This window comes from Podarcis melisellensis (assembly GCF_964234715.1).
Source record: "Podarcis melisellensis genome assembly, chromosome: 1".
Classification (NCBI taxonomy): domain Eukaryota; kingdom Metazoa; phylum Chordata; class Lepidosauria; order Squamata; family Lacertidae; genus Podarcis; species Podarcis melisellensis.
Genome location: NC_138528.1, coordinates 81,398,357 through 81,425,237, shown reverse-complemented (window position 1 = coordinate 81,425,237; position 26,881 = coordinate 81,398,357). Strand labels below are relative to the sequence as shown.

Sequence of the window (26,881 nt, the reverse complement as noted above, 5' to 3'; positions counted from 1 at the left end):
TGTGGTCATAGGAACCCTTGGACTTCCTGCCTCATAGGCTGGCATAAACATTGCTTCACTTGGGTATCCAGCTCAAAGAACAGGCACTGCAAAGGGCTCCCTGTTTGCAGCTGATCATAAATAAAATCTGTATCAGATAACAGGGCTAGATTGAATATTGACACCTCACTGCTGTAGGCTCACTAACCTCCCATCCCAGAAAATGTCCTCCCCACAATTTGGCATGATCACCAGGGGTTTGATTGGTTCGATTCACAGCTAAAATGGGCAGAAGTGCTGTATATAATCAGCATATTTTGCAGTGAGTTTCATATATGAATTATTTGCCGTGTGAAGAATCATTTTATTTTGTCTGCCCTAAATCACCTGCCAGTCATTTCCATTGATAACTACACCACGCCCAGTTATTTTATGGTGAAAGAGAGAGGGAAGCGTCATTGTCTCTCTGTTCTCCTGTCACTATCAACTGATAGGGAATTTAGAACAACCTGTCATCTTCCCTGAATCATCGGTTCAGGCCCATGTTTGTGAAGGGTGAACTGTGTGCATTTCATGGATGCACCAGGTTCCCCACACAAGTGAAGAATACGGGCATTTCAGATTTTATTTCAGGTAATATTGACTCCAGAAGCACATCACTTCTATTCCCCACCCCCAAGGTGGAGAAATAAGATTGGCTTTGAAGCCCTGAGCATTAGAAGGCTCAATGGTTTCAGTGTGAAAACTGCTACAAATTCAAATGCAGCTAGGTAAAAAAATGTAAAAGTATCCAATTTCCACCTTTAAAAAAAGTCCAGGAGCTCGTTATACCTGTTGCCCACAGCCTAGCCAATCTGTGTCCAGCACATGCCTGCACACTTGCTATTCAGCTAGTTCTGTACACAGCCCAAATAGAAGTCAGAGCTGCCAGAGGAAAAACTGCAGCTGCCACAGTCTCAAGGAGCCGTATGAATAGGCCCTCCAAGCCATGGACAGCTGCTAGTTACTTTTCTAATACTCCTGCTCATCCTGTGAGTCCCTATCTATCCCCAGTCAGCCTGCTCTCCCCTTCACTGCTTCAGTCAAACTTTTTTTAATTTGAGGAGACGAAGGAACTGTCTTTCAGAAACTGAACACATCAATGCAAACTAAAAATGTGCATGCATGTGTACTCGGTTACATATCCTGTTCATTTATTACATAAGAGGGAAGCTAATGTTTTGTATGCAGTAGTCTGCAGAGGCCTCATCCAAAAACTAGCAAAAGTTTCTGACCTTACACCCTTGGGTATAACCTCCCCCTTGACAGGAGCAGCAAGCTGTTTATTAGAGTTATGTGAAGATTAGTACTAAGTCAAGAGAAACTTCGCAGTACTCATATGGAGGCAGTCTGGGCTGTTAAAGATAACAGGCATTTTATCATTCTAGCTGTCTGACAGCATGCACAAGAACATGGGTGGAAGATAAGGAAAAAATCAGGAAGGAGGGAGGGATAGAAATGTGCATAGAAGTGAATTTCTGACCACCACAGTTCCTTTCTGCCCAGCATATGCCAAGTGTTTGGGACTCCACCCATCCCACCTAAAAATGGGACTGGAAGAACAGACAGTAAGAGTGGCCACTTCAGACTATAGGTAGGCATCACGTTTTAAATGATAAATAAATGTTGGGGAATTTTTGTGCAGATTTGTGTCTGCTTTGCTCCTCTTTTGGTATGCATGCCCCCCCCACAATGTGAGTAGTCACCCTCCAGAATACTTCAGTCCCTGAATCAAGTTTCAGAGAGTGAACTTACTTCGGTCTAGGATTACTCACTCTTAATCTATAAAGGATTTTAAGTGTTGCATTGCAGGGTGGAATTCAGCAGGTTCCACTTCTCACATCTTCTTAGGGCTGTGGTGATGGAAGAGTTCGCTGCTGCCCAGTTTCTCCCCACTACATGACTATTAAAGGCAGGGGAGCTCTTTAATGGCAGGCGCTAGCAATCCTGCTTCAGTTCCACAGAAAAGGCAGAGAGCTCCAAGCAGGGAAAACGAGCACAGGTTGTGCCCCAACACTTACATGGCAAGCAGACGTGCTGCTGTGGTACCAAAGCGGTCAAAGATGTAGCCTGTTGGGAAGGTCATGAAGTTGTTCATGAAGGAGCCAATGGTGAAGATGAGGGAAAACTGCTCATCCTGAGCACTGCAGTCTGCAAAGGGACGGAGAATTCAGATATGGTCCCTAATGCAATTCAGTCCCCCAAGCACATATTTACTGTGTGCAGAGCTCAGACTCAACTTACTTTAGATTTTTATCTACTGTATGTCTCCCAGCCTAACACACCCTGTCCCACATGCAAAGCAAACCCCTAGCACCATATTGTTCATAGCCAGTACCCAGTTTCCAAAAGGAGAGGTGCCAGGATCAAACCCTCCTGATGAAAGTTTCACAGCTTCTCATTTGACAGCCCTTAACCTCAGATTCCTTAAGTGCTGGCAATGGTTGCAGTTACTTAAATGTTTTGAAAGGGCACCCTGCGGGTACTTAAAAATACTCACTTTATTACTATGGTTGAGCCCTGGCACTGAAAGCCTGGCATTTCCTGGGGAGTATTTGGTGTTGCGGGGACGCGGGTGGCGCTGTGGGTTAAAGCCTCAGCGCCTAGGGCTTGCTGATCGAAAGGTCGGCGGTTCGAATCCCTGCTGCGGGGTGCGCTCCCGCTGCTCGGTCCCAGCGCCTGCCAACCTAGCAGTTCGAAAGCACCTCCGGGTGCAAGTAGATAAATAGGGACCGCTTACCAGCGGGAAGGTAAACGGCGTTTCCGTGTGCGGCTCTGGCTCGCCAGAGCAGCGATGTCACGCTGGCCACGTGACCCGGAAGTGTCTCCGGACAGCGCTGGCCCCTGGCCTCTTAAGTGAGATGGGCGCACAACCCCGGAGTCTGTCAAGACTGGCCCGTACGGGCAGGGGTACCTTTACCTTTTATTTGGTGTTGCATTAGACTGAACCTACATCAGTGCTCCCCTTCCAGCCTTCAGTTCAGGACATGGAAACAGCAACTTTCCCTCCACATCCCGAAATGTTCCCTGTTCTGTTCCTTGAACTTTTTGCAGTCTACCCATTCACAAAATGTAACGCCAGAATTATTTACAAGCAAGTGTACCAGCCTGCGGTGTGGAGCGCTTGCTAAGGAGCACATCTGTTAAGGCAGAATGGGCTCCAGCTGCCACTCAGTATGTTAGACTGAAATCCTTTTTTCAGATGAACCAAACCTGCCATTCCAAGCCACAAAGCCTGCATGAGAGGAGCACGGTAGGAAAGTTTGTATCCCTGCAATGAGGTGCTCACATCACAGTGAGAAAACCTATAAAACGAGTGCTGTACTCACAGGGGCATAACTCGGGATGATGTATGGACCACACCAGCCAGTCTCCAATGGTACTTCTGAACCAGCATGAATGTCTCAACACATTCATGAGTTCAGGGGCAGGGAACCTGTGACCTTTTGTGGTCTCCAGCTCCCATCATCCCTCTCCATTGGCCATGGTGTCTGGGACTGATGGGAGTGAGGAGTCCAACAACTTCTGGAGCACCTCACTTCTGCCATAATTCATACACTCTCACACCCACTCTCTGTGCAGTTCCAAACTAACTCCCTACGTCAGACCTGCTCAACATGTGACCCACCAAGCTGAATGTAGCCCACCAGCTATGCATGGTTATCTGCCGCAGGCTTGGTAAAACTCCTTGGTTTCTGCTGCCTGCAAAAGCAGGGTTATCAAGCATCTGGCAGTTCACAATACATGCACAACAGTCTGCATTTGGCTTGGTAGGATTACAAGTTGTGCAGTCCTGCCCATACAGCTGTTTGTGACTCCCAACTAGCCCAGTATGTGTATAAACTCAGAACTTCCCTTTAGAAGCAGACCCCCCACCATCTGATCTTACCTGTGACATTGCTTGTTTGATTGGCAGCTGCAGACATACACAGATCCTCAAAGTAGTGCATATCCTTGAGGACGTACACCAGGGATGCCCATCCAAAAATGACACCCGCAAAGCACATGCATTCCACTAGACCTGAGAGTAGCGTGGCCAGACGTTTGGCCGTGCTTGAGCCCCGAAGCTCCATGGCACTTCCCTGTTGATCCTGAGGAAATTCCTTTTCTGATCCTGCAACCAAAGAGAAAATGTAGTCAGTGAAATATGTGGAAAACTAAGCAGGGAGTACTGTATCCAAGTTGCTCAGTAGCAAGCAGCTGCTTCTGCAGTGAAATGTATAACAGCATGCATGAGTTTATAAGGGGAGGCTGGCTGAAGATGCTGGACCTAGTAGAGAGGCAAAGGGGGAAATGAGGAAGCAGATTAGTGGTGATATCATAAGACCATGAGCAAGGACCAAGCAAGCTCTCTACATCTACAGCACAAGGAAACAATCATAAGAAGAGAGAGACAATAATAAAGAGAATTTAAAGCTCAGGCTGCTTACAAAAAACAGTTGGGAAGTTCAGTTATGAAGCTTTCAAGGACAACTAGCTTATGGGCAGATGCAGAACAACTTGGCACTGCCATTCTCTATTGATCTGTTGTGAGAAAGCCCTAGCTGCACCTCAGGAGCACAGAAACGAGACCAAACTCACCTAGCAAGTCAGAGGATAAAGATAGCTAAACTTACAGGATTTCATGATATTGGAAGAATCTGGTGACTTGGGACTGGTGCATGTTGCTGAGTGCACCCAGTTCCTTTGCACTCATTGCCTCTCTTCAATGTAACTATATTGCAATGGAGTTGGGTAAAATCTCTGAAGAGTACTCCATGACATTATAGGGTTCTCCTTTATGTAACTTTGTTCTCCTTTACCTTGCAGTGGGACAATTCACTCTGACAGTGGCCTGCCCAGTGACCTTCAAGGGGGTAGGGTTTATACCCTACTCCCCACATCAAACGCTCAAGCAACCCTACACCACACCATGCCATACAAGCCCTCTTGCGGCAATGACTTTGCTGCAGGATTTCTCCAGGTCTCTGGTTTGTGGTGGTAGGGAAAGCCCTCTGTGCTACTGCAACAAGACTGAGCTGCTGCTACATTGGCTTGAAGTATACTAGTTGACAACAATGTTTTAATAAATGTTACATTCAATTTAAACCAAAAAAAATGTGATAGCTTGGCTTTCATAGAAAAGGTCAACAAAGCTGTATCTGGGAGGGGTGGGGTGGAATCTGCTTGGTTTTTTTCTTTTACTACAGATTCCACCAAAATGTGTCTCTCACACACTTTTCTACAGAAAGGAAAGCTGGTGAGTGATTAACAGGGTGAGGTGGGAAGTCCTTGATCAAATCTCTCCCTGGCCAAGAAAGTGTCGTATTTTTCGCTCTATAAGACGCACCAGACCACAAGATGCACCTAGTTTTTGGAGGAGGAAAACAAGAAAAAAAATATTCTGAATTTCAGAAGCCAGAACAGCAAGAGGGATCGCTGTGCAGTAAAAGCAGCAATCCCTCTTGCTCTTCTGGCTTCTGGGATAGCTGCGCAGCCTGCATTTGCTCCATAAGACGCACACACATTTCCCCTTACTTTTTAGGAGGGGAAAAGTGAGTCTTATACAGCAAAAAATACGGTACTTCTTTGCCTTAGGCAACCCTGTTGTTTTTCAGAGCCAAACAAGATGGGACATTTGACATGTACTTAGCCCTGCCATGGAAGATTATAATTTTTTTAAGAAAAATGGGCAGCACATGGGGGCTGCGTGAAATTGGCACCAAGGTATCAAGGGGGCAGGGTTTTGATCCTTTGCCTCACCGTAATCACAATCTTCCCCCTTGCATATTTACAGTGGGAAGAAGTTAGCACCAAGGGCCTCTGATCAAGGGCAGACACTGGTAATATGGCACCCTGGGCAAGGACAAGATTCCACCCCCGCTGCCCAAATATGCCTTATTTTCACAATAATTTCTTTTGGTGACTGTACCCATAATGTTTGCACACACTCCAGCTTGGCACCCCATGTAGAGAAAACCACCTGCAGCACCCTAAATCTGGCACTGTTCTGATCAGATCAGGATCACAGTGGGGGGGGGTGATCCTTCAAGTAAGCTTCAAGTCTCCCTCCACACCATGGTTCCAATTATAAATAAACGTTGCATTATTTCCTTGCTAAATTTCATGATAGAACAGCAGCAAGCACACACCCTAAAAGCCACTTCGTGCATTACCCTTACACTGTAAGAACCTGCATGTCAGAAAAAGCATGTGTTGACATCACATGTGGCTATTGCACAAACACATTTCACTGCCTGTCCACACACAGCTTCACAGTACTTATACATGAAGCAAAATAAACATGTATACAATCACTGTCTGCAGTGATGTACACCCTAGCTTCACACTTTTCCCTACACACACAAGTCCTTAATACGAAAGAATGAATTCAACATTGGACAACACAGCCACACTTTTCTAATGGTATCTGATATGGAATATGCTTTTGAGTTTTGAATCCACACCCTGTACAGTTCAAGCAAGCAAAGACAAGTCATTGTAACAAAATAATAATAATGCATCTTTATAGTGCCATCAGGGTATTCTTCACTTAACAGAGAGAGACCCCTGCCCTGAGAAGCTTACAGTTTACATTTAGACTATTGGCAGCAGGAGAGATTACAGAGAGATGGAAAAGTGTGACAAGGGTAAGAAGGCATGAAAGATGAGCTTGTGCAGTTACACGTGATAATTGATTGCACATATGATCATTGCTAAACAGGAATGCACCCTCTCAAACTCCCTCCAACATTCACAGATTCACATCCTGCCATCTGTTTAACTTAAGACACCCAACTTTCTGTCAATCACCTATCCTCCTGCTTGACATGTGCCTATGCCACCAGTTATCCCCTCACTTATCTATATTTCTACCATCCTCCTATCTTTTGCTGGCAAGCTCATCACCATGGTATTTCTTCAGTGCTGTATAATAAGCAGAGAGATAGGTTTGGTCTTTGGTTATTGTGGTGGGTTGCATATGGAGAGAGAAAGTAAGTGTGTGTGTGGATGTGGGGCATGTTGCATTGTATAACCTTCATAGCTGCAGCTTTGTCTGTGAATCATTAATCACACATTCTTTTAATAAAAGCCTGTTCCCTCTCAGCTGTGGGTGGTGGTAAATGTTAAAAATAATGTTCCACATTTCTGGGGCCCGTTCAATCCAAGCCCTATCAACATGTTCCACCTAAATTAACTACCCAAGCTGAGCTTTAATGGCTGGTAAATAAACTACATCACATCTCAATCACTTAGAAGAGAACTGGGACCCAGCTCCACAGGGCTAGACTTAGTTTGATCCAGGTACTCGCTGCTCAAATAGAGACGCAGGCTTCTTCTACTATAAACATTGGGACCATGCTGAGTAGGATGTGAGGGAGGAGTACCAGAGCAACAGACTCCCTTTGGGATACTGATCTCACTATAGGGTGTCTCAAGTCAGGAGGATATTGTCAACAGCTAAATAAAAACCCAAGGATGAATTATTCTACTGGAAACATATAGTAAACAGACTAGTAGAGAGCTAGTAAGCATCACTTCCTTTCACTTATCAGTTCATCAACCCAAATCAAAACATCTTACACATGCCTGCCCTTTATTTGTCTTGTTTTCTTCTCACACCACTCAGCAGTTGGACTCGAAAAGCCAAAGTAGGGCAATATTTACTCATTTATTTATTGTTAAAACTATGTACCACTTTTCACCACATGGGTCTCAAAGTGGCTTATAATAAAATATACAATGTACAACATTAAAAACATAATTAAACCTCCAATAAACAAAAATTAAAGATTTTTGACCAGGAGTCCAAACTCAGCAGGGGCAGTGCCTCAGATGTGGGAGGGAGTGCCATAGAGTTGGGCCCACAACACTGAAGGGGCATGGCTCTTCATTGGCATGTCATGCTTCTGGCCCATAGGGAACCACTAATAGTGCTCCCCCCACACAATGGCCTTAGTGACCAACTTGGGTATGCAGGGTAAGCTTGGCCATAATATATCTTGGGCCTAAGTTATTCAGCTTTTTGTACACTAGTACAAGAACCCTGTTTAATTTGACCCAGTTGCAGACAGGAAGCCAGGGTGGGTGTTTTTAACACCAGCACCATGTGTTGGCAGTACAGTGGTACCTCGGGTTAAGTACTTAATTTGTTCCGGAGGTTCGTTCTTAACCTGAAACTGTTCTTAACCTGAAGCACCACTTTAGCTAATGGGGCCTCCTGCTGCGGCTGCGCTGCCACTGCACGATTTCTGTTCTCATCCTGAAGCAAAGTTCTTAACCCAAGGTACTATTTATGGGTTAGCAGAGTCTGTAACCTGAAGCGTATGTAACCTGAAGCGTATTGTAACCCCAAGTACCACTGTAGTCTGTTCCTGCCACCAAACTACTGTTGACTGCAGCATTCTGCACCAGCTGAAGCTTCCAGACTAAGGCAGCCCCACATACAGCATGTTATAATAATCAAGTATTGAGGCTACCAGTGCATAAACCAGAGAGACCAGGTTATCCCTATCCAGGCATGACCATAACTGACATCCCAGGCAAAGTTGATAAAAGGCACTCCTAGCTACAGAGGCAACCTGAGCCTCAAGTGACAATACTGACTCAAAGAGTACCCCCAAAGTATGGACCTGTTTGTTTAGTTGGGGTGCAACCCCACCCATGACAGGAAGCTAGCCTTTTGTCTGAATGTGAGAACTGTTCTCCCACAAGGCCTCTGTCTTCACAAGGTTCAGACTCATCTTATTGGCCTCATTCAGTCCACCACTCTTTCACAGCCTCTCCTGAGTCAGATGTAATGGAGAAACAGAGCTTGGCATCCCCAGCATACTGATGAGACCTTGCCCCAAAACCACCATTCCCAATGGCTTCATATAGATGTTGGACAGCACTGGGGAGAACAGAGTGCCCTCCAGGACTGTATACTGTCATGGGGCTGAGAAGCAGTCTCCCCATCATGCTGCTTTCTGGACATGACCCTGTAAGTAAGAACAGAACCACTGTAGAACAGTGCCCCCAATAACCAGCCTGCAGAACCAGGCCAGGTGAATCACTTGCTGAGAGATGCAGCAAAAGAAGCGGGGTTGCAGTCCCCTACCTTTTTCTTGATAAAGGTCATCCATCAAGGCAACAAAGCCTGGTTCAGTCCCAAACTCAGATGTGAAACCAGACTGAAATGAATCTAGACCATTTGTCTCCTCCAGAAGCAGCTGTAGTGGCTCCACCACTGCCCTCACCACCATCTAGAAAAATGCAGGGTTAGCAACTGGCCAATGGCTGTTGCATTCCATTGGGTCCAAGGTTGGCTTTTTAAAGAGTGGACACACTACAGACTCTTTGAGGATGGGGGTAGGAAGCAATGCCTTTCTCCCACTCTTGCTAAATTGCTTCCTCCAGATTCTTGCTTAATCTCATTTCTTCCTCTACCATGTCACCACACACCTCGATACCTCTCTGCATCCCTCAGTTATATTTATTACCCACTCAAGTCTCAGCAAGGACTCTTTTTACTCTTTGATCACCTCCCCTCACTTTCCTGAGTCATTCTCAATCTCCCAAATACGTATCTCTGTTCCTTCATGCCTCACAGCATCTGGTTCCCCTTAGAATCATTCGGCTATTTTCAAAACTTGCTCATATTTTCCCCACAAAAATCTTACCCTTGGCTAAGCTCTCATGGGCTGGACACCTGCCAGAGAGTGAAGAGGGGCAAGAGATGCTGCTGACCTGCATATGCGCCTCATGTCTCAGAAGTGACATGGTTTTCCACAAGCCACTCTCAGACAGGACCCGAAAGACACACAGCTGCCTCCAGAGAGTGAGAGCTTTGCCAATGAAGGCAGGTCCAGTCAGCAGAATAATGAACAACAGGAAGCAGACACTGGACTGGGACCACATGCAACTTAAGAGAATGCCCAGAATCTCTCTCCTCCCTTATGTCTCCTCCCTCCTTCCCTAGAGGAAGGAAACAAATGTTGAAAGAGGAGATCCTCTGGTGGAAGAAGTCAACGTTACCTCTCAGTCAGACAAACGATGGCACTTGTGATGGGTACACTGACACATATTCACCAGTACTGTCACATCCATGCATAAGCTGCTGCCCCAGATCTGTCCCTTACTCAGTTTCTACCCAGATATTTCACACAGCATTGGCTTTTTCCTGTGAGATACCAGGACACTTCATGGGAAGCTGAGGTACACGGCAACTTCCTCACCCATGAAATAAATTAAATACATGTGGTGCACTTCACAAGTGGTGAAATGCACATTTTGATCTATGCTGGAATTTATCTCTGGAAAAGAAGAATATTTCACCACATAAAATGACCCCAGAAGACCTTCCTGTAGTGCAGGTCTTCTTAAGTGTGACCCAGCATTTGGTGCTCAAACTGTGTGAAAGGGGTGCCAAAACCTCTAGCTTACAAATGTAACACCTTCCTTAAAGCTTATGGCTCAATATCTTGTTCCCCAAAATGCTGACCTTTTTCTTAGAAAATTGAAAAACCCTGAACTCTGGGCTTAATTTGAACAGGAGCTTGATTCTTCAATGGTTGGCAATTATATGGCACAACTGCAGAACTCTAGAGTTGCTAGGGGCAACATTTTACAGATGAAATTACACATTGCTGAAAAGCTCTACTCCAGATCTACTGCTTTTGTTTATGTTTATGTTTATTATTATATTTCTTAGTTGCTTTATCTTGGCCAGGGCAACCCAAAGCAACATACAACCAACTCTACAAGAGCCTCTCTGATTCAAAAATCAGCAGGGTGTTGGATTGTTTGGTTAAAAATGTCCTGCAATATGGTATCAACAGTTCAAAAAAGTACCTTACGCAGCTGCAGTGTGTGTATGTAAAATAGCACAGGACCTTGGTGCACACAAGCATGCTTTGACATCAGCGGAGGGCAACTTGTGGCTCTTGGCATAAGCACCATGCAGGTGGCAAGGAGGAGGAAGATGAGGGGGAAAGGAGGGAAAGAGAAAGGAGTGGCAGAAAGAAAGAAAAGGGGCAGCTCCAGCTTCACACAGATTTGAATACTAACCCACCCACCATTGGTTTGCAGAGCCTCCCCCCACTGAATTTGGACCCTCAACAGATTTTTTTAAAAAAGGATTCACCACCCTAATTTACATGGATGTATGCTAGAGGCAAGATGCATCCCCCTCCTCCCCCATTTCTGCAGACCTGGAGTAGGCAGCTGAAACTCAAAAGGATGGCATATCTAGGAACTCCCCCTAACAAAGTTCAAATAAGGCATTTCCCCAGCAAAACAAAAATAGGCACTTACCAGGGGCTAGAACAGAACGAGGGGCAGTTGGCATGTATGCAGAGGTGCTCTGAGCAGGTTCAGAATGCCTTATGCTCAACAGAGCTAACGCCCCGCAAATCTAACAACTGCCAAAACTTTCCCCTGGCTTTGCTGCTTCTCCACACCCTTCCCTTAGGTCTACAATATGTGGAGTAGACAAATTCTCCGTTCCTATCTACCCAGACCCAGAAGTCTGCAATCCCTCTGCTCCTTATCTCAGCCACTTGACTAGGCTAGCAACCTAGTTATGTAATGATGGGCTGGGCCAGCCCCAGCACTTGACAGAGAATCATAAATGGGCAACAAATTAGTTACTTAATTTATTATGGTAATTTTTTTCATGCCGGGGAGTGGGGCAGGGAGAAGTACAGTGGTACCTCGGATGCTTCAGGTTACAGACTCCGCTAACCCAGAAATAGTTCCTCCAGTTGCAGCGGAGAACAGTTTCAGGTTAAGAACGTACCTCTGGAACGAATTAAGTTCTTAATCTGAGGTACCACTGTACTTGCGGGATTTTCTGCTGCAGGTGCCAAAATAACTCAACCAACCTTGAATACTAGGCACCTTGACTTGGGAGAGGGGTGCTGTTTTGCCACTCTGCCTCAGGCAGCAAAATGCCTTGGCCTGACACTGTGGCCCACAAAGGATCCCACAGGCAGAAGAGAACCTCTTGCAGAAATTCCTCCAGTTTCATTTACAAGGCTATGATCTTAATAGCATTTGCCTTAGAGGTCACCAATGAATTACTGCTGGATGCGCCCCTTTAGCTTCCTGCTATTTCTCTTGGGATTGTTTAAATTAAAATGAGATGTCAAGCTCAAATGGGTTGGAGGGCTCAGCTCTCCACATAGCAGATGCACAAGGGCACAGCTACATATATTTTTCCATAAACAAAAGAATTATAGCTGTGCCCTTGTACATCTGCTAGTCAGTACTACATGAATTCACCTCCATTAGATGACAAGTTTGAAATAATTTTAAAAGGTTTGATGCCCTGCCCTATGGTTTTGTGGGTACTTTGTAGAAACATGTCACATAATGTGCCCTTAAGGTACATTCCCTGAAACATTTGCAGAAGGATAGATACAGAGGTTAGGGAATTTTGAATAAAATCAGTATATTTTTTGCATTTTTAATTGATTTTCAAAGATAATGTAAAATCAAAACAGAAGGAATGAACAAAACAAGTCTTTGAGGCTTTACAAAGTCCTAGATTCTTTACTGCTCAATTTGCCCTAAAGTCACAAAGCAACAAAATTGGTTAGGATTTAGGTGGATGAGTTCCTCCCAAAAGCAGTGCAATTGGAAGTGAAAGGAGAGACCTGGTAAAATTCATACCCTGACTGGCAGCTAGAACTGCAAGTCACAGAATCCCTCCCCTACTTCCTGCCTCTTTTGTGTTTGGTGTTTTCAGTTAATAAAGAAGTAGGACAAGGTTACAAAATATATATTTTAAGAACACCTTAGGAGACTTCCCAAGATTCTAACACTGTTCCAGAGCTTTGGAGCTAGGCAACTACACCCTAGACTGCCTTGGATCCAAGCTATTTTGGATTCCAAAGTGGTCCAGGTATCTCAGAGATGAAGATCTGCAAACTCTGCCTTTTCCACAGAAACTACATACTATCTCGACTTTTCACAGCACTGGGACTTCAAGAAGTAGGACTGTATTAACATGGTGTGTGATGGGCATCCTAACCCTCTTACAGAGGAGTTTCCAAAGGAGACATAATGATGACCAAATAAAGTTTTAAGTTAATCTACCAAGGTAATGAATTAAAAAACACTGAATTTGTGTACACAATCTTTGGTGCTTTGCTATGAACTATCGTAACGGAGACTACATAGTGTGGATGTGTGGAGGAGGGGAACAATGCAACCCTTCACTCTTTAAGACAAGTGTGAGTAACCTTTGGCCCTCTAGACATTGCTAAGCTACAACTCCCAAGCATGGCCAATGGACAGGGATAATGGGAGTTGTACTTCAGCAACTCCTGGCAGACCAAAGGTTCACCATGTCTACGCTATATAGTGAAGGGCCAGTTAATAATCTTTTGTGCCTGTGAGTGTGCATCCAGCTCACCATTTATTTTCCATGATCTGCTCTTTGTTGTCACACAGACCTACTTAAAAGGAGTGACAGCTACCATCAAGGCCACTTTGTTGCAACTCAGTCATGAAAATTCTCCAGATATTCTCTTTTGCCCTCACAGAACACAATTACTGCTCACCCCCTCCAAGAGGTGGCCAGAGGTTTGCGACATCGTGCAGTGGTTCCAGAGACCAGGGTGCCACCCGCCTTGGCTACAGGGCTGCCATCTCCCCGTCCCCATCTCAACGGGTCAATGGGCTGCAGGCTGGGGGCAAGGTGAGGGTCGGAAAAAGGCCGATGCTCTTAGGCCCAGGCTCACTTTGTTTTCTTTCCAGGTTCACCCCCCACCCCACCCCCTAAAATATAGCACGGTCTTCTTTTGCAGGCTAACCTCTTGCTTCCTAGGTCAGCGGGCGCTGCTATAGTTGTAAGATGGTTGCTGTGTTCAGAACCGGGAAGGAATTTCCCTGCATTGGCAGGTTTTGCCTTCCCCGTAGCAATTTGTCACAACTTTGGCGGTTTTGGGCCTTGGTCAGTATTCTATAGTCTATCTTTGAGATGTGGGTTGCATCTGCATGCACCCCCATGCGGCAGCGTCAGCAGGATCCGTGAAAGGGTTGCTTGCAGGAGTCACTGGTGCTGGAGCAGCAGCATACAGTCAAACTGCCAGCTTCGGCGAAGTGGGAGGGCACACTGTGTAAGTTCATGCTTTACAGTCCCCTCCCACAACACCTGACTGCCCTGCACATCCTCAGCCTATGAGAGGGATACCTTCCAAGGCCTAAGCCAAGGTTCCTACATCTGAAATTTGATAAAGTTTTGGCCTAATTTAAGCCCATACATTGTTGTCATGTCTCATTCCTGGCGGGTAGGCTCCAAGGACAGGGTTTAGCGCATGGGCTCGCAACATAACCCAGACTGCAAGCATCACAAACTAGATAACAAAAAGTCAAGGGGTTAGGCTGCTTCATATTTGCAACTTAGAACTTAATGCATATATCTTCCACTAAATAAATATGCAGCAAGATGCCCACTCTACTTCTCCACCCATATCTCCACACCAACAATTCCAGGATATTTGCATTTTCCTGATTACTACACAGGTGGTGCAATCCCTTCTGCCTTAAGAGCCCTACAGAGAATGGTACACGTGCATCAGTTTACCAAGCAACAGTATGTTTAGACTTAACAGTTTTGTCATGGAAATGAGGGACAGAAGACAGCCCACTTTGGTTGCACTTGGAGCTTTTCTGTACAAAACCACATCACTCTCCTAGTACACAGTAAGAATTACAGTTGTAACATGCCAATTGACTTAAACCTGGGGGAAACTTACATGCACCTCAGAAGACCACTAGCCTCTCTTCAAAGCTGGAGATGTACCTACGTTGCTTTGTGTCTTCCGTTGCGCTGCACGTTCCACCATCTGGATGTCTTAGCTCAGGCATGTCCTAAGTCCATTTGGGGGCTTAATCTGGCCCGCCGGTCGGTTTAATCCAGCCCCAGCCCCTGTGGCAGTTTATTTCCTGGGGTAAAATCCTTAAAAAAGCTCCACTACTTTGGTCGGCCCTCACATATGTTCATCAAATATGGCCCTCTTTGAAAAAAGTTTGCCCCCCCCCTGTTTTAGCTGAACTCCCGCATGTGTGCCATTAAGCAAATCTCATGGGGGGGGGCATGCCTGTGTCTTCCAAGCCATTAGCGCTGCTCCCACTCCAAGAAGCAGGGACAAGCACCTTCTGCTACCGCTTACAGTTAGAAAGACCTTTTAATTCCTAACGAGACTTTGCACCTTACACTTGTTTATTTAACTTCCTTAATGGACCCTTAATGGAGGTACATTATTGCAAAGGCTTGTGAAAAGTCCACTTAATTATGCCAAAGGAGTTGCTTTCCAGCACTAAAGATTAACTTTGGCCCAGAACTATCACTCTTTCCATATGCCTGGATTTCCCTTTCCCACAGCACTGATTGTGTGTCATTATTGACACCGACTATGCCAGCATTTGTAGGTCACACTTTCTAAAATCATTATGATTCCCTCAGTAATTTTGCTGTTAACCTTTCCGTCACGTCGGGATTTTTTACAACTGTGCAGCTGGGATGGCAGAGTGATGCCTGCACTTTGGTCCAGGGTGGTTTAATTTACCACAGTTTAGGGACAGACAACACATATATCTGAGGTTAAAGTGTCAATGGGACACACACTCCCCCTGTGGCATAATAAACTGTCTATGCATGGGATACACAATCCTACCCCCTCCCCACACACATCCTATTAGCATCTCCAGAGAAACACAATGCTTATTTAATGGTTAGTATAGTGCTTCAAAACCTGACAAGACCTGCTTGACCCGAGAAAATAGAGCAGGCATATTATTTATTAAATAATATCCCACTTTTCCTCCAGAGAATTCAAAGCAGCATACAAGACCTTCCCCATCCCTCACTCTAATTTAATCCTCTGAGGTAGGTTAAGCTGAGAGGTAAGGACTGGCCTCAGTCACTTTGTCCACTGAACACAGTGCCTCCTTGCACAATATTAAAATACACCAACAAAAGAATACACTTTTTATTTATTTTGTTTAAATATGTATAAGCATACTTTCATATAAAATATTGCAAGGCAGCATACAAACTAAAAATACAATACTATAATAAAAACAAGAAAAACACCAGGCATACAAGCTGATTGGCAAAAAAAAATCTCAGGTTCGAAAAGCCTGTTTTTCAGAAGATGTCTAAAAGCGAGCAGAGATTACTCCTGCTGAACCTCTACTGGCAAAGAGTTCTGCAGGTCAAGGTCTGCCACGCTATAGTCTCAGGTCGTGATGAAGGCCAGCTGAACTGGGGTTGGCCTCCTATGTCCCATCAGAAGACCTCAGTGATCAAGGTGAAGCATAAAAATGTGGTGGCATGGATGGAACAATGTCTACTGCACATTTTCCAGTCAATTTTAATATTGCAGTCAGGAGTTTCTCTTTTCTATTGCTATGCATCAAATTAATCTAGGCATTCAGATCATATTCAACCTATTCTGAGGACCAGGCCAAGACATTTAGGTACCCGAGGCAAACCACAAAATGGTGGGGGGACTCTGCTAGGAAGGAAGGGGTGAGTGAAGATCTACATGCAGGATGGGGGGGAGAGATTTACATTAGGAACAATGGGGGGAGGAGACCAGTAGCACCTTTTATTAGCCAAGAGGCCACTCTAGAGCCAGCATAGGAGGAGCTGTTGAGGAGGTGACAGATTCAGCCTCCACGGAGTGCACCACAGTTTTTGCTGTCATTGAGATGGTGGCGGCAGCAGCAGACTATGCATAGAAAGCCAGATCTGCTGCCCCTGTGGGATCCTGCTGCCCGAGGCAGTTGCCTCACCTTGCCTCATGGGTGGACCAGCCCTGCCTATTCTGCACTGATTCCAAGTCAATTCAATGTGCTGGCTTTGGCTTTTAAAACCCTAAACAGTTTGGGATCAGGTTATCCAAGGACTACCCTGATCTCCAGCCTGTCAGTAGGAGCTGTTAGATTGCTGGGTAACAGATATTAGACCTTTTGGCCCCACACCTTTGGAACTTCCTCTCCATGAAAACACGTACTATTGCTTCATTATTTATGTTTTAAAAGAAATCTCTGAAGATGTTTTTATTCCAGTCTGCACTTGATTAATTAATGGGCTATGCCTGAAGGTTTTTAGCTGTTGATAGTTTTCAGTTACTATGTTAATATTAATGATTAAACTGCAGTCGCTGTTATTTTCAAGTGTTTATCACCTCAGAAGGGCAGCGTGTCCTAATAGATGAGATACAATTTATTTACATACACATTAATGTAGATTTCATAAGTACATAAAATCATTTTGAGCAAGATTCCTTATAGAGGGAAAATGCTCAATTATGGCTTTTTAAAAAGTTTTTAAAATGTATTTGTTAATTACAATGATGACAATTTTGTGTTTTTGGTCTTTATTCTATGCACTTATACCATATGCAGGGCTTTTTTCAGCTGGAACTCAGTTCTGACACCTCTCAGATGGGCACCATTGCCATTCTACGAGAACAAGGGATGTGTTCATGGTGAGTTCTGGCACCTCTTTTTCTAGAAAAATAGCACTGACCATATGCAGATATTATTTGAAGTTTTGAAGTAAATTAGTTTTTTTTTATTAAATACCTTTTCCTCAAGTATATTGTCTTTATATAATTTGGTAGTGTACGGTAAATCCTGCCAGAACCCACTGAGAAGGACAAAAAAGGTGTACTTCCTTCATAGGTGACCTTATATGTTAGCTGATAAATTAGTGTTATCTAAGTACTGGGGTGGGGGGAGTATGAAACTCACAGTGGGGGGCAGAAATACAATACAGAGAACTTGTCAAACACCTAGTAGTCACAAAAAAATAGGTGGTATGCTACATTTAACTCTGTGGATCACAAGTAACTGTGGAAGTCTGTAACAGCTGGGTGTATGAAATCCATGGTCAACCTTACAGCCAGACTGTTTGGTTCTGCCCTTGAAAACGGGAAACAGCAGCTGGTCCAGAATCACAGCTTCTTGGTTAGTGGTCAGGAATGGACTGCAGAGTTTGTGCAGTGCTAGAAAAACTGCACTGGTCTGGACCACAGGTTAGTTTCCAGGCACAATCCAAGGTGCTAGTTCTTTTACAGTCCTCAATGTCCTGGACAAGGATACTTCTGGTAGCACTTTTTCCTACATAAACTGCCTTGTGTGCTTGATTTGTCTCCCAAACCCCTTTCCTGGCCTGCCACAACCAGAGCCAGCCTGAGGCTAACCTGTGTCTCCTCCCTCCCTGTCAGGGAAGATGGAGTGAGTGAAGATATACATGAGGAACAAGTGGGCAAGAAAGATTGACATTGGGATCTGCTGCCCCCAGGGATACTGTCACCTCATCTGGCCTCATGGGCAGGTGAAACCTGGCCACAACTCTCAGAGGCAGAGCTGGTAGCTACAAGAAACAGGCCCTTTTGGGCAGCAGCACATATGCCCTTTAGAAATCTGTCCAGAGAAGCCCAGGTCCAAAAAGAAGTTGGCAACCCTAACCACCACATTTCTGTGTTTAGAGGGCAATGTCTCCAGGTGGAAAACGTAACTTCCAAGCATAATGGAGCCCCAGTATTTTAGAAACATACTGTTTCTTTTACTGATTTTTCCACTGCACACCTTTCCTGTACCGTACAGATGACTAAACCAGGGTTGTCACATTTCAAAAGGTGAAAATCCAAACACAAAAGTTGTTGTGTTTTTGCATTTTTAAACTATTTTAAAGAAATATCAGCAAAAACGACATTGCCGGCCTGGGTTGCCATATGGATTTTCCAGGACATTTCACCGATTTCTGCCCAGACACTGCTTCCAACTTCAGTATTCCTGGTATGTCCAGGAAAATCTGGACGTATGACAACCCTAACTAAATTTTCACGCAGTGTGTATACTCTGTGTTTAAATTGTAGAATGGGTAACTTCTCAGTTGTGGTGCATATATTTTCAGGTTAACAGATAACTAAACAATATGTGTGGATTATCAACAGGTAATGTGCACAGAAAAGAAATTCTTAACAAAATGGTCTCTTGGAGAGGTCCGATGCAATTACATATGCCATATCACAGAATCATTAATGATGAGTTTTCCTAAGATGTTTGGAACCTGATGGCTCTGCCTGCTGTTAACCAAGTAATTGCTAGCACTAATTTCTTATGAGACTATCTCTAGAGCAGGGGTGGGAAACCTGAGGCCATCTAGATGTTCCTGGACTACAGCACGCATCATCCCTGAACATGTCAGCTGGAGCTGGTGGAAACTGGAGTTCAACAAAATCTGGAGATACACAGATCCCCCATCTCCCAACATATTATGTCACAACGGATAGAGAGGCTCTGTTGTGCAAGGCCCTTTAAAATGCATGGGAGTTGTATAGCAGCACAACCATGTTTTATCACTGCTCACATCCATTTTAATTGGGCTAAAGGAACAGGAAAACATCCTAGTGTACAAACCATTTTAACCAATACATGTGGCAGGTGTCTGTTTTGTCTTGAGTTGCAAAAAGGCTGTAGCTATAAAGCAGTGAAGAAAAACTAACCAGATCCACCCATTAGTTTTGAGAGGTGGCGGAGGAAGGGAGACAAGGAAGGTGTTTGAAATGCATTCATCATAATCACCCAGATTGTTTTGCTTGCAGAAAAAGCCTAAGAGAGAAGAGGTAATAAGGCTGCACGGCTGGGAAGGAAGACTGAAAGGAATCTAATCACAAAGTAAAACAGAATCTGTGTGCAAGGTATAGGAGCAGCAGCGGATTAAGTCTGACATAAAGAGCAACATGCTGATGACAGTACTTTGTCATTTAAACCATGAACAGTCAGTGGGGCTGTAAAACAAGAATACTTTTGCGGTAAATTATCTGGAATTATCTGGGAAAGCTACAGTAGAGGCTCCTCATTATACAGATTGATTGTTTCTATTTTAAACGTTCGCAGGCACGCACACACAAAGCCCCAAGGCCACTACTTATGCACCTGAGACAGTCATTCAGGAATGCAGACTCAGGTGCACTGCATTTCAGCAATCCCAACGGAAGCAGAATCAGTTCCTCGGTCATCTTTGGGGAAGGGGAGGGGATGCTTCTTTTGGGCTGTGTCCCACAAACCATAATTTCAGCATTTTCTTCCACTTCTCTGTTTTGTTAGTACTGTATTGTGTAAATCAAATAGTAATAGGGACATACATTTCATTTCATTTCATTTCATTTCATTTCATAACTTACATTGCAAGTAAGACATGTTGAAATGCTGGGTTGCCAACTTTTTAAGGGCCCTGTTCCCTTCTTGGTAGGGGTAGCCGGGGGGGGGGGCAGGGAGGCTATGTTACCAAGTGGAGCTTTCCTCATTACTTTTGCCTCCTTGTCAGGAAAAGTTGTTAAATTTCTGCTCATTAGACTGCAGTTAAATTGTCAGGAACAGGGCTGGTATGAATGTTGGCAACCCTAACAGAAACCTTCAGATGTTCCTATACTATGCATAACAAAGCTCTTGTTTGTTTATGAGGGGATAATCATTTATACAAGAACAATAGTAAGTTGCATTTAGAGAGAAAAGACAACCCAGATTTACCCCCCAAAAGAATATTGGACCTGTAGGCAGAACAAACAAACTCACCCTGGGAGAGTACAGTTTATGGTCTCTTTAGGGGAAATGAGGTACAGCTTGTGGATACCAGGGCTGAAGGCAAACTCTCTACCATCAGCCTCTTCGCCAGTCCAAATTCACATCTCTTTTGGATATAAAAGACTAGCTCATTAAATGCCAAGCAGGACACTGCTGGAACAGACCAAAACTGTCCAGCATATGACCCCAGGGACTGGTTTCCTTGGATTATAAACAGCCTATTCATGGTGCTACAATGCACACCTCCCCCTCTCAGAAACACTTCATAGTCCTCTCATTCCATACAGAGCTCCCTTCTGTGCTACAGAGACGGACTCTCTCTCCAAAATCAGTCTTGCTCCTCCTCCTCATGAAGTACAAGCCCTCTTAGGCATCTGCCCATATCACTGGCTTTCCAGGTCTCCATTTTCTTTTTTTACTGACCCTATATTTGTACAGTAAAGTACAGTAAAAAGGTATGTTGCCAATAAGTAGATAAAGTTTTTTCTCATCACCTTGTATCTCCTTGTTTGTTTGTTTGTTTGTTTTTAAAAAATCACCGGCAGACTTTCTGCTTGTCAGGTGTTTGAGGCAGAAGAACATGATAGTCAAAAAAAGTTGCTGATCATGTTAAGACTAAAATAAAATTTAAAAATTGGTGCCTTGAAGCATTCTAATATAAGGAACAGAACCATTAAGATGTATGCAGTGTAACATAAAAAGAGATCATTAATTGATTTGAGTTTGGGAAGAATTCACTTTCAATTTGTGAATAATTAACTACATAAAACAGAATAGAGGGACACGAAGGTCATGAGTAGAAAGAGGGACACGAAGGTCATGAGTAGAAATGCATTGAACAAAATGCCCTTGCTGGTCAGTAGGTATGCTGCTAAGCAACAACCAAAGGCTCTGATTCAGCAAAGCATTTAACTCAAATCCAGCAAACTTAGCAAGCCACACTGTGAAGCACCTCTCCTCTCCTTTAAAAAGCAGGTGTGGAGCAGGAGGTGAGGGGCTTGAAGTGGGCTGTGGGGAGACAGGTGGGTGAGGTGTAAAGAGAGGTGTTGGGGAAGGGTAGCACACAATATCGGCAAAGAGGGATGGCAGCTCCTTGTATGTTTGATACCCTTTTAACTGGCCAGCTGAGGTGAGTCTGGCTGCTGAAAAATAGTCCTGGGAATTGCAGCTTGGCAAGAGTGCTGCAAATAAAGTTAGAATTCTCTAACCTCTATTTACATAGCAATTCCTTAAGGAGACAGAATTATGGTTAGGGAGAATCTTGTTGTCTTAAACCAGCTGAGCGAGTAGCCCTACCCTTTTCCTCTGCAGAATATCAATTCTCCTCATAGAGGCAGCAATAAAATCAAAATTATCTGCAGAGAGGGATCCTATGCAGGCCTACTTCGAAGTGTATTCTGTTGAGCTCATTGAGACTTGCAGTACAATCCTATGCATGCCTACCTAGAAGTAAACCCTTGATTTTAATGAGACCTATGTCCAGGTATGTGAGTATATTACAACCTAAATTCCTAGTAAGTGCACTTAGGATTGGAGTATAAAGACAGGGCTAAATTGACTTAAGGTCAATTCAAACTATAAAATATCCAACAAAGACAGCAATTCTACACCCACTTACATGGAAGCAAACTGCACTGAACTCAGTGGCACTTGCTTCCAGGGAGACATATATAGGATTGCACTGTTCATTCCAATTACATTTTAGTAGTTGTGTGATACTCTTGGAAGTCCCCTTTCTGTGACAATACTGAGATATCTTATCGACCCAAAATTAATAAGAGGTGGCAATAGCCTTACTGCTGCCCTTCAGCGATTCTGAGATGTGGGATCAGACCTACACAGTAAAACAAACTAACTAACCCTCCTTAAAAGTTTATTATGGCTCTTATCTTCAGTGATAGCCAAGGTCAAATCCACTAGGGATTTGCTTCTTGACTAGCTCCAGGCCTCATTTATTTTATCCTTGTTGCTAATTTCAGCTGCTATGTTGACTTTCCAAACAGCAGAGTGGGGGTAAGGACATTTATCAAGCTTCAGACTCCCCCATCTCCTGGGTCAACAAGAATAAAACTTTCCACAGGAACTCTGATTTCACAACATATTGTCATGGCTATCAGATCAAAAAGAGAAAATGGCCTACAGCTTTAATTATCTCACAGAAGAGCTTTTCTCACCCTTGCTGAAATCCCCTTTTCAACAGAAACCCTCTCCTCTTTTGCATCTCACCTAGGGCTTTCAAAGGTGGAATTGATACTTTTGGGGTATCCTGGTTTTTACTTTTTGAAATATGGCAACCCTGTCTCACCACACTTGCATTCTGTTTATAGAATGGGGTGAAATATGTTGCAATACAGTAGTGTCAATGTGACTGTTTTGTACTCACGTGTCTTTACAGTGTAACCTATAAACTAATAGCAAACTGATTTTATAGTCAAAATGGCAACATTCACACACACAAACAGGTTTGGGGAAAACCCAAGGTTTATAGCAGTACAAGAAAAATATTTAGAGGGAAAGCCCTACAGGGATGAAGGGTAAACACACACACAGGGAGGGGGGGTGTTCAGTGAGGACTGAGCATGGCCAGTAGGCACAACATGCTGGCTTACAGTTAAAGAGAGAGAATAGAACAGAGTATCCTAGAAAAGGTTAGCTGGCACACCACATTGCAACATTTTGTTGCAGGTTCCACTTGCTGACCACTCATTTGGGAGAATACAAAACTACAGTATCTCTCTCTACACTTAGTACCACCAACAGTTGAACACACATTTGCACAGCCTGCCACACACCTAATAATATGCACTACACTCTTGTGTATGCATGCCTGCACATCCAAGTGCACCTTGTTTCTGCAAAGGAGGGAGTGAAGGGAAGGCCCAGGCACATTTCACAGCATTCTGGCTTTCTAAAGCAAGTAAATGTACAAGTAGCTGTGAAACATGTTTTTAAAATACGACCTAAGGAAAAACAAACACTGCCTAATTTAACTATACCTGCGGTTTCCTCAAGGTCTTGGCCATCCCAGGAGAGAGCTTTCTCCTTTTCTTTTCAAAGAGGGAAGTTAGCTCATGCTCAGAAGCATAAGGTTCATTCAGAAATGTCCACAAGCAGTGGACAGGACCTAAAGGAAACACAAGTCTAGGGGAATTGACAACTGCTCTAATAGACCATACTCGCATTTAATTCCATTTTCATCCCAGCAAATAGATTAGAAAGTAGTAATTGATGCAAATTGTTCTCCTGCTGCTACAAAAGGGAGGTGCTTGGATATTTGGTTAAATGAATAAAAAGACAAGGTTCTGTGCAGTTTCTGACCACCTGAGGCATAGACACAGACGACACTGTCCATTTCCTGAGCAGCACAAACTGCAGGGCCTGTATAAACTTTTAGGTAATAATTGAGCAAGTGGAAGATAAAATGAGGACTTTGCGAAATATATGATTCAGCAGACCTCAGTAGGGCACAAAACCATGTGTTCTTGCTTATGAGCAAGAAAAAGAGGCAAGAGAGAAGTCTGCAGATATCAGACAAAGACTGAGTCTTTTCATTATCTCCTTGCCTGCCATTTCAGGACCACAAACAGTGGACAGGACCTCGGATAAATGCTGGAGGCAGTGCTTTTTTGGTTTTGAAAAGAGGAATAAGGCTTCAATGCTGCACACACTTACAAGGGAGTAAGTCCCACTGTACTCACATATTGCTTTTGTCCCACTGTTGCCTCTGGTCAAACAGTTGTTGAAACAATACGAAATGCTGCAAAACCTGTTTGTCAGACATAACAATGGGATGAGTGCATATGCCCTACTCAATGGCCTACTCTATCTTCAACTCTGAAAAGCAAGCAAAACAAATCACTTGTCTCCCACTAAAGAGCTTCTCTTGGGATTCCAGAGACCACTTCTGAGCAAGGCCTGTCTTTACCCAGAATCCTCCTACCTCAATATTTCACAACAAAAACTCTTCCTCCTTGTTCCAGGGGTCTAGAACACCACCAGATACTCACCTGCTCCAAAGGATACATGCTAGTATTGCCAGCTTTTCTCTAGAGAGCCAGATCTGCCATGAATTCCACATCTACCGGTACTTATGCTAGTCAAGGATGTTGACTTTCAGCATCCCCAAACCACAACACGGAACAATTTCCAGGTGTGCTGTAAATAGTGCATGTTTGGCTTTCTTTTCAGAGGAGAGACAGATATGGGGGCTATTTTAATTTTCTGTAGAATTTTATATTGGGTCGAGATTTTGGCCTATTCATCTGTTTTCAGTAATGACACCTACCCTGGAGACAGGACAATTAAGAAACCTAAATAAATGCACAACACGTGGGATACAAACACTTCCTCACAACTACTGGGGAGGGAAGCGCCGAGGCTGCTTCCCTCCCCACATTTTCAGGGCAGTAGTAGCGGCCCGACACGTGGCTCATTTATTCAGAAGTCGCCGGGGATGCATTCAAGGTAGGCATGCTCAAATATCATTGCGCCGAGAACAACCAACTTCCAAGATCCCTCTGACAAATAGGCGCTTTTAGGGGGCACCTGGCGCTCCAGACATACCTCCTTCCTAAGGCTCAAGGCCCCTCTTCCACTCAGTCCAATGCGAAGAGGGGGACGTCGACTAGCCCCGTGTGGCCAAAGGACAGGCTGCTCTGGAAGAGACCACTATCCGTGCCCCCCCCCCTTGGAAGAGACCACTATTCCTCTCACCTGCACGTATACGCGCTGGCAACCTCCCTCAGCTGCAGGTACTTTCCCCTTCCCTCCCCACGCGCCCGGAGGTGTCAGTCACCGGCCCCGCCCCCGCCCTGCCCCCCCGGGGCCCCTCGCCGATTGGGTGGCCGCCTCTCCCTGCCTACTCCCCCTCCCCTGCTCGCACGAGGCTCCCGGAGACAGGCCCGCCCCAGCCCCACATGAAAGGAAGCCGCGCGCATTTGCTCCCGCGGAGAGACTCACCCTGCCCGCGTCAATCCGGCCGGCCGACTGTTGTCATAGCGGTGGGTCGTGCAGCCCTGGCCGCGCGCCACGGGTGTCCTCCATAGGCAGCGCGGGGTGCTCTGACGTCAGCGCGGAGACACGCCTCTCCCGCTCGCCGTCTCTTCAGGAGCCGCGTATTGGACCAGCCCCCGCCCCCCTGGGCCGCGCCAGATGAAAGGGATTGTTCTCCTCGCCACCTGCGGCGCGCCAAAGCGGCCGCGCTTTTCGCCATTAGCCCTCCGGGAACCCTATATATAGGCTCCTGCAGCCCTATCGGGGATTTAGCTGGGGGGGGGGGGGAGACACGTGTCAGAAATGGAGTGGCGGCGTGCCGGTGTGACAAAATGAACTAGGCCACTTCAGATGATCGCTAACAACAACAACAACAACAACAACAACAACAACAGACCGGAGCAGCAACACAACAGTGCTGGTTTTGAACCACTGTTCGTGACGCCCTCGATCCAATACAGGGTTTCTCAAATTTGGGTCTCCAGCTGTTTTTGGACTACATCATCCATAGCTAGCAGAACCAGTGGTCAGGGATGATGGGAATTGTAGTCCAAAAAAACAGCTGCAGACCCAAATTTGGAAAACCCTGATCCAATACATTTTGCTCTCTGAAGCAGACATAAGAAGCTGCTTTTTACTGTGCCATACCATCGGGTCCATCTAGCTTAGTATTGTCTACACAGACTGGCAGCTGCTGTCCAGGATTTCAGACCAGGATCTCTCTCAGCCCTACCTGGAGATGGTGGAGATTGAGCCTGAAGCCGTCAGCTCATAAAGCAAACGCTCTAACTCTCCCCTAAGTAATTTTGGGCACATAAGGCAAAAAAGAAAGGAGGCCATTTCCCCCTCCTTACAATAATAAATAACACTTTGCTTCCCTGCCAAATCCGCCACCTGAGGCAGCTGCCTCACTCCGCCTGTAGTCCTGCTTTCCTGGTGTGCTAGTTTCTTGTTTTCATTTTGCTCAAACTGGAGGGCAGGGAGAAGTATTCAAAAGTAGAGTCCCATACCTGTTGCCAGAAGTCATACAGAGCATTTCACCACCTCCACATTTGATGTCCTACCATGTAGTTCTGCTGCATGTGTAGAAGACCCAGTACTATCTAAAGATCATACTTCTGTCACCCCACCCAGGAAAAGCAAGTGAGGATTTGCTGTTTTGATAACTGTGTGTGCCAGTTTCCTACACGCATGTGCCAAAGTGACTCACAACACAAAAAACAATGATACAATAACTGCAGTACATATAACTGTTACAAAAAAGCCTCCCTTTAATTCACTTGAAAGGCAATCTGGCAAG

The 26,881-nt window shown here is 44.9% G+C and overlaps 1 protein-coding gene across 12 annotated transcripts in view; it reads right to left on the bottom strand.

Moving 5' to 3' along the window:
• SLC43A3 (solute carrier family 43 member 3) overlaps positions 1-26,613 on the bottom strand; it is a 52,424-nt gene extending 25,811 nt beyond the window's left edge. The window contains exons 1-4 of one of the 12 annotated variants that reach the window (XM_081904980.1): positions 25,549-25,629; positions 24,288-24,355; positions 3,908-4,132; positions 2,040-2,169 (exon numbers count right to left, since the gene is read on the bottom strand). In XM_081904980.1, coding sequence (XP_081761106.1) covers positions 2,040-2,169; positions 3,908-4,091 — 314 coding nt within the window. In that variant the 5' untranslated portion in view covers positions 4,092-4,132; positions 24,288-24,355; positions 25,549-25,629. Of the gene's footprint in view, positions 1-2,039; positions 2,170-3,907; positions 4,133-9,097; positions 9,243-9,659; positions 9,866-11,292; positions 11,444-14,741; positions 14,762-14,792; positions 15,113-24,287; positions 24,356-25,152; positions 25,297-25,548; positions 25,668-26,591 lie in introns of those variants that run through there. The other 11 variants (XM_081904981.1, XM_081904975.1, XM_081904970.1 and 8 more) reach the window with 11 other exon arrangements.
• Positions 26,614-26,881: the final 268 nt, after the last annotated feature.